Genomic DNA, 17,793 nt, shown 5'->3' with positions numbered 1-17,793 from the left:
GGGGTCTTAATTTATAATAACAAGTGGTTCTAGCTGGAGGTACAGGGTAAGAAAGTTGGGGAGAAAGGAGAAGGAAGAAGGGCTACATTTTTTTTGAGTACATTAGTACTTGTTTGAAATGTGAAATAGTCCTTTTATTCTCCACTGCCATTTTAATAAAGCCTGAAAGCAGAGGAAATACTAAGAAATACTAGATGCTTACATATTTTTTTCTTTCCAAGAGTTCAAAAAGTCCTTTGCTTTATCTACCTGTGAGGTAGAGTAACAGGTACTCTCTCTCTTTTTCAGCTGAGGAAACTTAGTGAAATGACCCATTTTACTTCACACTCTTAGGAAAGGTGTGATCCTATGTCCTGAGATGCCACGGTTTAGATTTGCCAGTTCCATAGTGTCTGTGGCAGGCTACTTAATTTGTGGGGCCCACTGTAAAATGAAAATGCAGGGCCCTTTGATCAAAAATATTGAGCATTTCAAGCTGGTGACAACAGAGCATTGAACCAATCACAGAGCCTTTCTAAGAGCAGGATCTTGTGCAACTGCACAGGTCACACACCTGTGATGCCAGCCCTGTCTGTACTGCCCAGTCTTGTACCTTGGACAATGCCACCAGCAAGACCTAGACACAATGTGTGCTCCAGACGAGCTGCAGGATGCAGGTAGACTCAAGTATCAGTGGCAAGAGCACAGGAAGGAATGCAGAGGCAAGAACCTGGGTAGGCCAAAGTAGGGATGAGAGTAAACACTTGGGTTTGATGGGTACCCAGATGCTTACGGTTTCCCTGAGGCACACTGGATCCCTAGCTTAGGAAAGCACTCTGCTTCTAGATGCTGCTAACAGGCGGGCTTCACTCTCTTGATAACTTGTCTGCTTAGGTTAGGATTGGCTCAGGATCAGGGCAGGGCTGAGATCTCAGGTTGGACTCAGCAGTCCTCAAGGGTGAAAAGGAATGATGTCAGTTGCAGACTGATGTAATGCTACCTTGCTGCAAACGTGAACGTACTACGTGGCTTATTTTACTAAATACCATTTGCTAAAATCTAGACATCTTTTTTGAAGGTAAATTTTGAGTTCAAACTTACTTCTGTGTTTGTTAAAAACAGATGACTCCTCAATCATGTGTTTCAAAAACAACCACAACGAAAAGTTGTTTATACACTTCCAGTCATTCACTAATTCATTCAATGAATGTTTATTGAACACTTGCTATAGATTATAGGCACTGTTGTAGGGGCCAGAAAAATAGCTGTTCACAGGACAAATCCTCGACCTTAAGTAGTGTACGTTCTAGTGGATTCCACAGAAGCCAGTGAATTCCAGTGGGTTTTGAAATATGGAATTTGCATGTATATTCTTAAGCTCTTTTTCTGTACTTGAAGCAAAGTAAAAAGAACTGTCAGAAAGTTGTTATATTTTTTTCTGTGAAGAAAATAAATATTTTGTGTGTTATAGAATACTTGGAAAAAAGTAGGTTCTTCATGCGACGGGATTTTTTTCTCCACTTTAAAAAAGGATTAAAGGGGCCGGCCTGGTGGTGCAAGCGGTTAAGTGCGCGCGCTCCGCTGCGGCGGCCCAGGGTTCACCGGTTCGGATCCGGGGCGCGCACCAACGCACCACTTGTCAAGCCATGCTGTGGCAGCGTCCCATATAAAGTAGAGGAAGATGGGCACGGATGTTAGCCCAGGGCCAATCTTCCTCAGCAAAAAAGAAGGGGATTGTCAGATGTTAGCTCAGGGCCAATCTTCCTCACAAAAAGACAAGCAAGCAAAAAAAGGATTAAAATCACCACAAACATAAAGGTTGCATAAGCGATACTGCATTTGTTAGAAATTTTTAACACGCAATTAAAATAGGGATGATTTTGTGATTTTCCTTTAGGCAGGCATGGTATTTTGTGGTATTCATCTTTTGCTGTAAAATATTTTTATGATTTGTATGTTGTGAACTAGTAGGATTTATTCTATGTACTGTACTATTTTCTATGACTTTGTCACAGCCAGGCATTAAAAAAAAGATAGTATAACTATAATGTCTCTTAAGGAAAACAGGAAAAAAAGAAAGAAAGCTATTTTTGAAACAATGAGTGGTGAAAGCACATCTTGAAATCCTTATAAGTACAAAAACAACAGCCTCCAAAACTGTGTATTTTGATACACAGTTTGATAAAATAATATTTGATAAAATCTTTCATTTCTCATGATAGAAGAATATTAGACATTCCAAGGATACTTCAAAATCTCTCCTTTGTAACATAATACAATATAACTAAAAAAATTATTAATAAGCATTCCTATTCCCACGTAGTCTGTGTGCCTCCTTCCCCTACCCCCTGCAATATCACTGTCTTAACTTGGCAAGACTCTCTGTTTAACATTCACTAACGTCTTTTCCCTTCCTGTTTTTGTCTTTCAAATTATTTATCATTTAATTATGAAAGATACAATGCATAAAAGACTGTTCCCATTTGACTTTTAGAAACACTTGCTGTGTTAAAAGAAATTATGTGGTTATTATTTGCTTTTAAAATCAACTCACTAGAAATACGTTGAAGATTTTCTATGTGTGAAAAATTTGCCAGAGGGTTGGCGAGGTTTAGCAGTGAGTATGGACATATGGGGGATATATAAATGCATAAAACACGATCCCTTCTACTAATTTGGGAATAAACCATGTGCCTTTGTTCATCCTGTTCTCTCATACTGGAGTGCCATTTTCCTGTTCTTTAGCAGTTGGAATCCCCACATCCTTCAATTGCTTCCTCCATGAAGCCCTTTCCAGAATTTCATAATCAAAGTTCCTCATCTCTAATACTCGCAAGAGGTCACTATACGTCTATATAGCATTGCTCATTTCGCTTTTTTGTTGTCACTTTCATGTCTGATTATACCAATTATAGCTGTGCTGTGGCTATTCAATTTAAATTCATTAAAATGAAATAATATGAAAAATGTAGTTCTTTACCTGCACTAGCCACATTTCAATTGCTTAATAGCCACATGTAGCTCATGGTTTCTGTGTTGAACAGCACAAATTAAGACCATTTTCACCATCACTGGAAGTTCTATCGGACAGCAGTGCACTAGATTGTAAGCTTCTTGAAGGCAGGCGACATATCATTTAAATTAATAAGGTTCAAAACTTAAATAATAAATGTGAAATAGATATATCTCAGTGGTGATGTGGAACAAGAAGGAAGATCAGGATTGTTTGGCTGATAGCATAGAGTTGCTGTAGTGTATTTGGGAAGATTGCATTAGACTCCAAAGAAAGACATGTATATTATGTCTGCTGAAATAAATATAGGTACTAGGAATTCAAAACCATCATAAAAACTACGCATAATATATAGCTCAATTTTAAAAAATGTAGTCACAGTGAAGTAAATGGATTAAGAGATGCTGTCAGATTTTTACCTGTCAATCTAAATATCCATAATATCTAGTCTACATTCCTATTCAAAATTCTTCAGATTGAAATAATTTTAATTGGCTTGAAATACAATTTTTAAAGAAATATTATATCCTAAGAATGCGTACTCTAAGAATTGTAAGAAATTCTACTCTAGTACCAAAAAAATGAGCACTGCTATTTTTTATTAATATAATGAAAAAGTTATTGCATTTAATTGAACTTGAAAAATAACATAAAATTATTGGTTTGGTAGAAATATACTACTTCCTTTTCCAGATCTATAATCCCATGTAGATACGTAAAATTTTGTTCAAAGCATACATTGGTCTTCAATTTCAGCATATTGTCCATAAGTAGAACGAGGATTCTGCAGGGGGAGTAGGCCTGGTACAGGGGAAGCATGGCCTTTGGGCTCTGACTTGGCCGCTCACTGACAGTGTGGTCTTCAGCAGGTTACTTAACAGTTCTGAATGTTTTCACTCATTCTAAGATGGGGCTACTGATTTTACCACACAAATTTGTTATGAAATTTATAGAAATAGGCATTGAAGCTTCAAGCACCTGTCTGGTATGCCCAATACCTGTCTTTTCAATATTGAGTTCAACATCTGCCAGTGTCCTTCCTTGTGAACCCATCAGTATCTTTACCCCCTAATTTAGCCAAATAACCTGCGATTTTGTACTTGATTTTTTTTTTGATGAATGATATTTTTTGTTAGTTATCATTGTCTGTCTATAGATCTTTTCTCTCTTATCTGTGTTTCTTTGATGGCAACAATTACAAACTGAGACAAAGAAAAGAACATTTTAATGGAGTTTTAAGACAAAGGTAGCCTATGCCATTTATCTTGAAAGTAGCTTAAAATAACACAAAGATGTCATAATTAAAAGGGATTTTAGAATATTGTGTGTTACTTTATATACCAAGAACAGCAAAACTGTTTATTTGACTGGAGAAACAGGTTTGGGTGAATCATTACTTGTAATGGAAGCTGAATCAAATTAATGGGTTTTCCAAGTATAATATCTCAACAATTGTATTGTATGACTAGAACTCTATGAAGGATTATGTATTTAACTCACATTTGTATAATATCCATTAATTTATTCCATTACTTTAAAAAATGGGTGTGTGGCCTACCATGGATGTTATGTAATACAGCCTACCACTTAGATGCTCTTGACATGTACTATATGCTCTCTAATGACTTCATGATGACTAGTTATAGGGAAGAAAGTAAAATAAAAAAAAGACAGAAAGGGAATTGAACATAAGCCAAAAGAGAATGATCGGATTGAGTAGATGGCACGTTTTACCAAAGCCTGCCTTTACACTGCTTTCCTAACTTTCATATATTAGATCTATTTAGTATCATTATTCATGTTACAGTTTATGTTGTTTTAAAATATTACCTTTGTGAAGTCTTTTGTAAAATCATTATAGATGTGATGTACTTAAAGATGTACTAAATGTACATTAAATGTACTAAAATTAATAATTTGGGAGCATGGAGGATAATTTAAAAACATACTCTTAGCCTACCAGGAAAAATAATTTTGGAAACCAAAATTTTAATACCTTTAAAGTAAAAATGAAACACATTGAAATGCTTTTCAAAAATCTTACTTTTTTCTTTAAGATTTGCTTATGCAGCTGTGATCTTTTTGATGTTCTGTGCAGTCTGTCATTTGATGCACTATCCCCATGAGGTCAATCCTACTTAACTCCTTATTGATAAGCAATACAGAACACAGAATGCTGAATAGTTTGTCTGAGAATGTCACAAAATATGAAAGAATCAGAATGGGATTTTAGAGTTTTAGGCTCTCCTGCCTGACTAATTATTTTGAGCTTTTTGTGTGGTTTTGTTTATGGAGAAATTGGAAAGTAATCAGGTGTAGAGTCTGATTGCTGTACATTAATTGTTTTCAGACCATAGGAGAGGCAAGCTTCCAATTCCTGTTATTATGTTTGTTTAACATTTCTCTGTAAATCAGCAAGGCCCATTTTATCCAGTCTTAGCCAAATCAAATATGATCCCTGTACTTTTCTATTTGTGTTTGAAGATATAGCAAAAGTACTCATCATCATAGTGTTTATTGAAGTGAAAACTTCATTCATGCTTGCATGAATGCCTAATAGACTTGAAACAAAGGCTGTCAAATTCAAGAATACTTGGGAAGATTGCATGTGTTCTCTCCTAATAGGTATTTGTGGCATTTGTTTGGGGACTAAAAGTTTTGATTTAGTCCTGTAGTAAAGAATTTATTAAAAATTTTAAGATTTCTCAGTTGCTCCTGAGTAAGATAGATGAGGAGCACTTTTTGGATAAATGCTGTGTAAATTTAGCAAGAAAAAGAGGTTATTTTCTTATACTGCGTCCCATGATTTCAATCTCTTTTTCATCTCCCTGTTTTTTTTTATCCTTAATTTAATTTCAGAGGGCTGCTGAAGTATCAAACTAATTTAGACACCCACCCTCCTGGCTGTATCAATCTTAATGGAACCCACCACCAGAATATTCAGTTACCAGAGTATCTCTCAGAACATTTTCATGAATCTTTCCGTGGAAGATTTTCAAAACCAGATGAGCTTACCCGGAAAACATTTGTGAAGATTTGTATGGAAGAGCCCAGGTTCCAAGTGAATTTTCCACAGGTCAGATTAATTCTACGTCTTTGATGGTCTCTGCAAAGTCCATGTTCCCATAATTATTGCTCAACGTTACATTTAAACAAGTTTTTGAAGGTATATAAAGCAATTATTTTTTGTAGAGTAGAACATTTTAGGATGTTTCAACCACAAGTTAGTGCCTATTGTTCCATTGTAGGCAGCTGGCAGTTCAAGGAGAAAGACCTATGATATTACAGAATATAGAAAACTCCTGCCTAACTGACCATATGATCTTTGCATACTGTGGCACTGGTGCTTGCCACAAGAGAGGTGACAAGGATATTTCTCTTATCCATTGAGAAAAATAGGTTGAATATTAAAAACAATAATGAAAGAACTAATACTACTGATAATTATTATTATAGTGTAGTATAACATTATTGTACAATATTGCATATAATACATAAATTGTAAAATCAATTTATTGAATACTTCATATCCTCTGCTAGGCACTGTGCTAAAATGCACTGTAGGCAAAATTTATTTTAATATTCATAATAGCTCTTTGAAGCAATTACTATCATCCTTAATTTTCTGATGAAATTGTGGCTTAAATACATAAAATCCCTTGAGCAACTCTACAAACGACTATGTGGTAGAAGTAGAGAGCAAAAACAGGTCTTTGACTAAAATACTTACTTTTGGAAAACTTCTTCCCCAAATACCCAGTGAGTAGTTTGATAAGGGCCCTAATCTTCCCATGTGGTTGTGGGAGCTGCCCCTGTGCGCATGACACCTGTCTCTTTGCCTATACCCGGTGGAAGCAGGGGATGGTGATGTCCAATGTCTGTTTTAAGAAGAGAAGAAAGAGGAGTCAAAAGGTATAGTGAATTTGTGGATGACTTTGAAATGAGTGTGTTAGTCTGGTGTTTATTTTTAATAATAATCTTCTAGATTTCTATCAGACTACAATTTTCAGAACTTTTCTGGGCTTCACAGACTGCTATATGTTAGGCAGGACACGTACTGTGTGGATAGCCATTCTTCCTATGCGGATCCTGATGCTCAAAGGGTAAGAGACTGTCCCAAAGCTGCAAGCCCGCTGCATTGCAGAGCTTGTCCTGTGATGCCTGCTCTTCACACAGTGTCGAACTAAATGTCAGGAAGAGACATGATCTGTCTGCATGGAAGGGGAAAAATCTGGAATAGCTATGTAAATAGCTTTTTAAAAAGTGACTATTAAAATCAGTTTGGATCGGAGACCTCCAAGTGATGAAGGAGATACAGTGTGCAGTTGTGGGAGAAGGGTCAGCCACACAGGCTTCTGCCCTTCCAAGAATATGCAAATATCGTGGGATCGGGGCTATCCATGCAGCACACATGCAAAATTGTCACGCTTTCCGAATTCTAAATATTATCTTCTGTTCGTATTATATTTATTATGTAAAAGTAAGCTCTAAACAATGTGCCTAGTGTATCCCATACTTAATAATATGTGCATATACATATTTTACATTGTGTTTATATTATGTATACGTACATTATGCATATACATTATGCGCATTAAAATATCTAGGGTTTTCTTTTTTGTTACAAACATTGGACTGGTAAATTTTTTTTCTAAAATCATCTTCAGATTTATTTGAGCTTTTAACTTCCCTTTCTTCTCTCTTTAGATGAAGATATTGTGTATATGCAGTATATATTTGTTGTGTGCACGGAAGGATATGTGAAACAATGTATACTGACCTGTTTATGGTAGTTATACTCAGGGCAGTGGTTTGAGGGTAGAGTCTTGACATTCCTTTCCCTTTTGTTTTATACTTTAGTCTTGCTTGAATAAGTTGCAGTGAGCAACTCATTTTTCTTTATATTTTATTATTTAAAATACAGATTAAAATATTATGCCTGTAATGTGTGAAATAAGCAAAGGGACAGAATATAAAGATTCCTACAATGCAAGTATTTCTTAAAGTGTATTTCAAAAATTCTCTATTAGACTTGGCTTTGGATTTCTGGACCTTTGTGCCTGTATTGTGCTGAAAGACTTTACAGGTGTATCCGGAGCAATAAGCCAGTCACCATCATCTCGGTCATAAGTCATCCCTCAGATGTCATGGAAATCCGGATGGTCAAAGAAAATTTTAAAGCAAGACCTGGCCAGGTGAGTCGGTCAGTGTTCAGCAACTTTTAAAATACCCTTTATCTTTGTATAATTTTTGAAAATTAGCAGACATACCATCATTGGAATACTTGAACTTCATTCTCCGTCATTTAAAATTTATGTTTGTTGCTTTTTAGTATATTATTCTACATTGTCCCAGTGTGTCTGCGTTAGAAAACCATCCATTTACCCTCACAATGGTAAGAAACTTGTTTTTTGATTTTTAATTTTTTAGAGTAAAATACGTCTTTTTCTTTTGTGTGTGTGTACTCCACCTCATTCTAGAAATCACTCAAAGTTCTCACAATATCCTAAATAATTAAGTAAGCCATCTTTTTACAAAGAAATATAATTATCTGTTCAGAAACCTTGTAACTATTATTTTCTGACACTTTACAATTCAGGAAGTAGTATATTTGAAATGTATTAAAGCTTGTTGATTCAAAAATACAGCAAGTTTCTTGAATATTTGCACTTTTCTTTTTATGAAGTATGTACCAAAATATATGTGCATGATTTTCTTTAGGGAGATTGAATTTAAAGAAAAAGAGGGTACTTTGAGTTGAAGTAGAAGCGTAAGAAAATGCAGGCAGTGTTTAGAAAAGATTAAGTCCCATGTGGGGCCGGCCTGGTGGCACAAGCGGTTAAGTGCGCGAGCTCAACTGCAGCGACCTGGGGTTTGCCAGTTCGGATCCCAGGCGCGCACCGACGCACTGCTTGTCAAGCCATGCTGTGGCGGTGTCCCATATAAAGTGGAGGAAGATTGGCACGGATGTTAGCCCAGGGCCAATCTTCTTCAGCAAAAAGAGGAGGATTGGCAGATGTTAGCTCAGGGCCGATCTTCCTCACAAAAAAAAAAAGTCCAGTGTAATTGGCACCCAAGCTGTGTATGGAGGAGGGAAAGGAAAATGAAGTTGGACAAATGAAGTGGAATAAATAATGGTGGGGAAATCTGGCTAAATAATGGCATCACCAAATAGTTTTAGTCTGTCGGCACATTGTTTAACATTATTTTTTGCATTATAAAAATAGCATGAGCCTAGTATAAAAAAGTAAACAATTCACAAATATATAAGATAAAATAGGAACTTTTCCTCATTTTCCCCACTTCTCAATCATTTTCTCCAGAATTTGATGTATATTCTTGCAGACGTTTTCCTATATACTTTGGCATATATAGGTGTTTGACATTTGTTTGCTGGATCATTTGTTTTATAACTTGCTTTTTCACTCAACAATGTATCATGGACAACTTTCTGTGTTACTATATTTGTATTTGCCTCATTCTTTTTAATGACTGCATAATATTTCACAGTAGGAAACTACTGTAATTTATTTAATGTACTTCATTGATGACAGAGATTAAGATTTTATTCAATTTCTAGCAAAGGTAACTGTGAACACAAACCATATATTTAAATATATGCTTAAGATATGCAAATGAAATTGAGTAAATTAGGGTTGGGGAGAAAAATAACTGGTGTCAAAGTGCTGAGATGTAGGGGTGGGATTGTACTGGGAATGGGGACCACTTTCAAATTTGATGTATTAATCAAGTTACAAACTTGGAGACCTTGGCCAAGTTACTTCATTTTTTTGTGCATTGTTTCCATGGTGTAATATTATGATAAAAACAATACCTATCTGTAGATATATTGTGTGTTTTAATGAACTACTACAAGTATAGCATGTAGAACAAAGCCTGGAACATGGAAAGTGTCACGTAATGTAAATACATGTTAGCAATTATTATGACTTTTATTTTTAGTGTGAGCTTGCCCCCTGAGAACATGTATTTGGGAAGACAGCTAGGCCCGAAAAATCTATATTTAAGGGATAAAAGAAACAGAAAGGACATGTCAAATGGTTAGAGAAAAACCAGATGTTATTTATTCAATAACATTTCTTCAAAGGGAAAAATACATTTTTGCTTCACTTGCTCCAAATTTTGCATTTTGTTTGTATGTAGCAAACTTATTTATTAATGATTAAACAAAGGTAGCTTGGCGTCTAGTGAAATAATTAACAACATTCCATTTTATCAAGAGAGATGGCAACACTGGCCTACCTTGGGGTAGAAGTTAATTTATAGTTGTTTCTCCAAAATAATGATGATAGAGGAGTACAGTCCAGACACTCTTTCATCTGGTGCTGTGTGAGCGGCTAGCTAGAGTGGAAGGGGAAATGTGTTGTTATGAGCAATAGTGGGAACTTATTTCCACTTCTGGGATATAAAATTGGGACCTCAGAGACTTTAGGAGTCATCAGGAGCCAAGTAGCCATATCATGCCCTTCACTCCTCTAGGATATGCATACCCCACAAGGTGGTTTCGTATGATTGCCCTTGTTCTATGAGAACAGCAGGATCTTGGCAAGTAAATCTGCTTAACAAACCTTCATATATGATGTTTCAGCTGAATCACGAAGCCATTTTCACGGGGTTGAATCCACTAGTCAGAAGAGCTGTGCTTTAGTTCTTATAGTTGTAAGATGTTTCCATTTCTCTGCATCCATACATACCAGAAACATGATATTGTAACATGAAAAGAAAGGAAAGAATGGAAAAAGGAGAAAGTACACAAGTGCATTTGTCTTTATTTAGATAGTTTAAGAAGTTTGGCATAATCTTGGAGACACACAAAATTTACTTCAAAAATTAACCTTTCTTTGTGTTTGACACTATTTTTTTCCCAGCTTTATTGAGGTATAACTGTAAAATAAAAATTGTATATATTTAAGGTGTACAACATAAAACTTTATTTTGAAAATAATTTCTTCACCATAGGATTAAATTGAGAACAAGGGATAAGAAACGAAGGCAGTTGCTGAATGTCAAGTACAGAGAAGAGAGGGGATTTTTTTTCACAAAAGTATTTTCCAACATACACAAAAGTAGAGAACCCCCATGTACTCATCACCAAAAAAAGAGAAGAGAGTTTGCTTTTTAGTGTACATTTTATCAATGAAAACTTTTATAATCTCTCAAAACAGAAAATCTAAGAATTTTCACCTTTGACACACACCGAATAGAGGCTTCTAGATATAATGTCTTTCAGTTGATCTAGGACCCCTTCACAGGGCAAAAGGAAAAGTACAAAAATAAAGTGGTGTGTAGAACCTGAAGGGCTTTAAACAAGTGCCCCATGTGGCCTGGTTCTTCCTGAAAGGTGATGCGGAAGAGCCATGAGAGCCGTGTGAGAGCCTTGTAGCTGGCTTGAGCACAGATGGGAGGAAATGATAAGGGGGAGGAGGGAATGTCGGGAACAGACAGAAGAAAAGGAACTGGAGGAAGGAGAGAGAGAGTTGAGAGAGTGAGAGCAAGTTATGTGTGACGTAAATGGTAATAAGTATTCACACGAAGGACATGAACTTTAGAATTCAGCCCCAGCTCTGTCACTTATTAGTTCTGTGTCTGTGAGAGAATCTTTGAACCTCTCTAAGCCTCAGTTTCATCATCTGCAAAATAATACTAATAATAGTTGTCTGAAAGGGATATTGTCAATATCAGTTTAATAAAATAATGTGTGTAAAACCTTTGTCACATGGTTGGTGGTCAGTATTTGGTAATGATACTATTACTACTTTCCTAATCTCAAAATATTTGCTTTTAATTTGGATTATTGCCTTCAATTCTGCAATTATGTTTTTTTGAGAAGCAGATAGGGAACATGAACATGTGGTTTCTCAACCTGAAAATGAGAAGCTTTGGGGATGTCACAGTAGTCACAGTCATTTGAAAAATCTGTCATGTAGATGAAGGATTAGATATTTTTCCTTTGAGATCTCAAGGTGTAGAAATAAGACTAATAGGTAAAGAGTTTTAGGAAAATAAATTTTGATTCCATGTAATAAAGACATTTCGAACAATGAGACCAGTCCAGAAATTTAGAAAGCTATCTCACAGGAATGTTTGGAAGGATGTTTGTGCTAGAGCAGGACTTTTCAACCTTGGCATTATTGACAATGTGGGTGAGATAGTTCTTTGATGTAGCATGTTGTCCTGTGCATTATAGGATGTTTAGCCGCATCGCTAGCCTCTACCCACTAGATGCCAATAGTACCCCTGGCTTGTGACAATGAAAAATGTCTCCAGACACTGCCAAACATCCCCTGAGGGCAAAACACTGCAGTTGGGAACCACTGTGCTAGATCAATGGTTGCCCAACATAGCTTAAAGTGCTCAAGGGCCGCAGGTTGTTCTCCTAGGGGCCCCTGTGGGAAGGGAGAATTTAGGAGGCAGTAGAGACGATGAGTGGTTGGAGTGCCTAGCTTGTGTTCTGGGGACCCCAGACTCACTTCAGCGAGAGCAGTTCTCTTTCAACTGGTTTGCATATGAGGATTCTGCTTAAGTACTCATATGAACATCATCACCTAAAACTATTTTTTGCATACTTTACTAGAATCCTTTTTGGAATTTCATAAAAATTATTTTGGCTACCGTGAGTTCCCGCATACTGTCATGTGGTGTAGACCTTTGAAAGAGAATTTGATTAATTTTCAAATTCAGAATTGTTTTCCATATTTGAAGTGTTTGGATATGAATCGAAAGAAAAGATAAGATAGCACTATAGAGATAAAACAAGTGAATCAAAACTTAAAATGATGTAAGAATATTCTGATGTACTTGGCATTTTGACACGTGAATGAAAGGTTATTATATTTTTTCCTGTGGAATCCTAAGTTGTGAGAAAAGGAACAACAATGCATTATTCTTGGAGAACAAATATTGGTTTAGTGACTACTTTGGGAAATAGAATGTGTTTGGCTGGGTGGGAGAGAGACAAGAGAGCGTTTCTTCACCTCAATGAAACTCTGTCAGGTATTCAGTGCTCCTGAGTTTCCTAATGAGCAGCCTCCTACAGCGAAGGACCATCACCCAGGGCCTGACTCTAGAGGCAGCCTAGTGAGCCGTCAGCACTAAGGCTCTGTGGCCAGTGCAGGCTTGTTTCAGAAGATTCGAGTTCAGGAGTGCATTGGATGGAGGCAGCGAGTTTGGATGCCTAGAATTCTATATTCCTCACAGCTTTTCTTCTTTGTTACTTTTTTCAATTAATAAAAGACTTTTCCTTATTCCTTCCACTTCTTCCAGGCCACTTCTTCAGTTCTTTTAAAAGAAGGTGGTTCTCTGAAAATTCTCTGAGAAAAAATAAGACAGAAAAGACATTTTTCTATGACTGAAAATAGTTTGGAAAATACTGCTTAATATACATCACTTTTAGAAATTCATGGTGTCTGTTAACATATTAATAGTTTTGAGAAGTTCTTTAATGAACAGTCCCATTCAATGTTATTCACCCATTTACTTGACACTTTCCCACTTTTTGGTCTTTGCATAAACGAGTCTCTTCACCCTAGGAATCAACCCTTGCTTCTTCTGTTGTTCACGCTCCAAACACCACACATTCTCTTTGCCTGGGCAACTCCTTACTCACCTTTCACATCTCATCTTAAGGTCACTTCTTCTGAGAAGGCTTCACTGACTCTCCATATTAGGTTAAGTTTCTGGACCTTTTGCTCTTATAAGCACTTGTGTACTCTCTTCAACACCAGTGTCATTAGATTATTTGTTTAACGCCTATCTTCCTAGACCATAAGCTCCAGGAGCCCTTTCAAAGATGCCTTCATAGCACAGTGTCTGGTACACAGAGTGACCTAATATATATCTGTTGAGAGAGTGAAAAACATCTAATGAATAATTAGTGTTTAGGACCTAGCTTGAAAAATACTTTATAGATAGATTCTCTTTTTCTCTTGTCTCTTTCTAGCCACTCTTACTTGGAAGGTGAAGCCAGAGAAAAGGAAAAGTTAGAGGAATAAGGAGAAAGGAGAAATGCTTATGGCTGAAATGGATGTCAGTCAAGAGTAGGTTGCCTGTCAGGTACTGAGTCTAATCTTTAAGGTCACGGTGGCTACTTCTCTTTAGCTGAGAAGAGGAGGGCGAATGTACTTATGGCAAAGGTGGTTGGGGAAGAACCACCAAAGACCAGGGGAAACAATTTTGGGTAACAGATCATTATGGGTAACAGAGACAGCAGGTCATTTTTCAGCTCCCCTCCCCCAGTCTCAGGGCTAACAATGGAAAATTTCTTGTTCCCAGTTTCTGTGCTCATCTGACAAATACTATCAATATTTCTTAGGTTTGCCTAGCAACCTGTAGGTGGAAATAGATCTCGATTTTGAGAGTTTACATTTTGTATTCACATCCATCCTTATTTTAAACATCGCTTTTTTTTATGTTTTGATTATGCCCTATTAAATCTCAATTCAAGGTTTAATTGTTTTTAAAAGAATGGTATCTCATAGATATTTTAAACTGCACAAATAGTTGGCTTCCAAAAGAAATTTTAAGGCAAAAAAATTCTTTTTATCAGGCTATCTGTGTACCATCTACTGTGTCTAGGCTTGGGAAATGGTTTGTAGCTTTCCCAGATTTAGGAGACTTGCTAGCTGGCTCACTCATACTGTCCTCCAAGGGAGTTTCTGTTTTCATAAGAGTAAAAAGAGGCAAATCTTGCTGCTGCTTAGAAATGAATTTGAGTAGAGCAAACATTTCTAAGCTAAATTTTACATTATGTTATTATGGTAATTTACTATCCTTTCCTGCCATTTCCTTCTTTTATCCATTTACTTCTGTTTCACACTTACATGTAAAATGAATGCTTCTCAAATATTTTCACTGGGTAGTTCCATTAAGGGTTCCTTTGAAATAAAACAAAGCAATTTCCCCATATGCTGATTCCCACTAAAAAGTATGTATACACCCACTTTGTCAAGGATAATAGTCCCACTAATTAAGTGCCTAAGAGGCAAGAGGTTCTTTCATAAACTTTGACAATATTATATTATTTAATTCTTACTATAGTCCTATGAGACACGTATTGTTAACTCTCTCTGATGCAGAAAACACTGTAACTCAGAGAGATTAAATAGCTTGCCCAAAGTCACTCAGCTAGTTAGTGATACAGGTGAGAAACAAACACAGACCTGCCTGGCTGAAAGGCCTGTTGTTAGCTATTCTGCACGGTCTCTCTCCTGCCTCACCACCCATCGATGTTCAGGCATTCATATTTCTAAAACTCCTATTGCTTTTGGACATCTTTGTTGTTGGAGTCAAAAAAACAAAAAAAGAATTACCATTTAGGAGAGAAATTTATGGAAACAATAAAAATATGTTTTCAAGAGAAATATGCAATCGATAGTTTAGGATTGTCCATACTACTAAGCTCTTCTAATATATGGGGAGTTGAAGGTCAAGTAAATTACCCTACCAGAAAAAATCGAATACTTATTTTCATATACCGTGCCCACTGTAAGGAAAAATCAAATCTATAAAATATACAACAATCATAAATTTAGTAGTTTGAGTTTCATCTCATTTTTTAAAATAGAGATTAAGCTTTTAAAACTGAAAAAACAAAAAATAAGTGCAAAAGATAAGGCACAGAAGCATTAAAGTATTTTTCACAATATCAGTCAAGGTGAAGTTTTGAGTGCTCATTTAATCAGGAATCCAAAGGTTGTAATTTTAATTGCTTAAAGTGCTTCAGCATTTCTTATAATTGACATTGACTTTCCTACACAAGGAAGAACTGCTAATTTGGTGGGTTTTTCCAGGAAGTTGTGATTATTTTCAGCTAATGCACCTGCATTCTCTCAGGGCAGAACCAGCAGGCACGTTTTTACTGACAAGGTTGTTGGAAATCTGAGGGAGTTGTGAAGTATTAGACCATGGATTTTGGAATCCTACAGCCTAGGTTGGAGGCCTGGACAACCCCCCCCACCCCCCTACCCCCTGCTTAGCCCTATGACCTTGGACAAGATAATTAACATACTTACCTTTGGTTTACTTCTTTATAAAATGTGGCTAATAATAGTAACTTCTCTATGGAGTTACTCTGAATATGAATGAGAAAGATATAATCAAGTGCTAAGCATGAAGCTTGGCATCTAGCAAGTTCTCAATAAGTTGGAAGTTGTGATTGTTGTTTCAGATAATGACTGGAGAACCAAGAAAGGATTAAACTAAATTTTTTTGCCTCGTTCTGCAGCATGCAGTAACTGACTAAACTCTGGCCACAGACTGGTTTAGAAACAGTCATTTGGGGACTGATGATTTGCCTCTTGCAGTTTACTGGCCTTTAGGATGAAGGAAGGATGTTTTAGGTTGGGTTTCCTGGGAAACAGCCTTCGAGTAGAGATTAGCATGCAGGAGGTTTGTTGGGGGGTGTGCTCAGAGCAATACCTGATAAGGAGCGAGGGACTAAGAAGGCAAGGCAGAAGGTAACTGTGATCTAGTCTCAATGGAATCCTCAGGGGGTTGGACAGGAGCTCTGCAGGTAAAATGATAGTTCAAAGTTGTCCCATCTTGAAGTTGGAAGCCAAACCTTGGTACTCCCCAGTTGACCAGTCGTTGGAGTTGGGCTATCTCCAGGGAGAGGCAATTAGATATGAGTGGGAAAGCTTTCCTCTGTGCATAGAAATTCCTGAGGAGGGTCTCAGTAGTGAGCCCTCAGAAGGCAACACTTTCAGAGCTGTGAGATTGGGGAATGAGTGTTTTGATCCTGAAAATTGTGAGCAGGAGGGAAAGGAAGAGCATCTGAGCAGTGCACCACAGTTTCCACTATGAATGACACTTAAATATTTGTATTTAAATTTATATATTTATATTTATTTATATACATTTATATATTTATAAATATATAAAAAGATGTATTAAAATATACTTTTTGTGCAGGACCAGACTGGTGGTGTAGTGGTTAAGTTCAGTGCTCTCTGCTTCGGTGGCCTGAGTTCACAAGTTCAGATCCTGGGTGCAGACCTACACCATTCATCAAGCCATGCTGTGGCGGTGTCCCACGTACAAAATAGAGGAAGATTGGTACAGATGTTAGCTCAGGGCCCCTCTTCCCCAAGCAAAAAGAGGAAGATTGGCCACAGCTGTTAGCTCAAGGCCAGTCTTCCTCACCAAAAATGTTAGCTCCAGGCCAGTCTTCCTCACACACACACACACAAAAAAAATATATATATACACACTTTGTGAGATAATTCTGTTTTTAAAACTTGAAATTAAATTTGAGACACATATAAATCCTAGTGTATCTGAATTCATTGAACTTTAAAAATTTGTAGTTCAAACACCAGATTAATTTGTTTCTTTGGTTGTTGTTGGGGTGGGAGGTATCTAAAGCATAGATCGTTTAAGTGATTAGAGAAACCAAAGTAACACAATTGATGACAAAGGGGGAGCCAGAATTCAAGTTTTCTGATTCTTCTCCCTCTTTATTGGCTTAAAACTAGAGAGTTTTAGAGTTTTGTATTTTGTTCTTCTACTATGTAGTAGATCTCTAAAAGTGTTTTCCAGCTATGCTCTGTAATTACCAATGTTTGGATATTCTACCAAAACAAATTTTTTATTAAGGTATGCTCTCCTCTAATTTAGATATGTAAATCAGAGATGATTTTAAAAAGCCCAAACTTAAGAAAGCATAAAACCTACTGCTTACCACAAAATATAGCATCTCTTTGAATTTAACTGAGATAGACATCAATTACTATGTTCATTAATATTTTTCATGGATTCTCAATTAAAGAAATAATGTAGAATCT

General features: G+C 36.6%; 1 protein-coding gene across 4 annotated transcripts in view; it reads left to right on the top strand.

Moving 5' to 3' along the window:
• Window positions 1-17,793, top strand: part of NOX4 (NADPH oxidase 4) — a 140,710-nt gene that overhangs the window by 55,011 nt on the left and 67,906 nt on the right. For all 4 annotated transcript variants that reach the window (XM_087433568.1, XM_087433567.1, XM_004434098.3 and 1 more), the window contains exons 9-11: window positions 5,852-6,068; window positions 8,023-8,187; window positions 8,325-8,387. In XM_087433568.1, the coding sequence (XP_087289694.1) occupies window positions 5,852-6,068; window positions 8,023-8,187; window positions 8,325-8,387 (445 nt within the window). The remainder of the gene's footprint in view (window positions 1-5,851; window positions 6,069-8,022; window positions 8,188-8,324; window positions 8,388-17,793) is intronic.

The sequence above is a fragment of the Ceratotherium simum genome, chromosome 7 (assembly GCF_057802395.1).
Source record: "Ceratotherium simum simum isolate JZ-2026a chromosome 7, ASM5780239v1, whole genome shotgun sequence".
In the NCBI taxonomy this organism is placed as follows: Eukaryota; Metazoa; Chordata; class Mammalia; order Perissodactyla; family Rhinocerotidae; genus Ceratotherium; species Ceratotherium simum.
The sequence above is the reverse complement of the archived record's forward strand: the minus strand, read 5'-3'. Positions and strand labels throughout refer to the sequence as shown.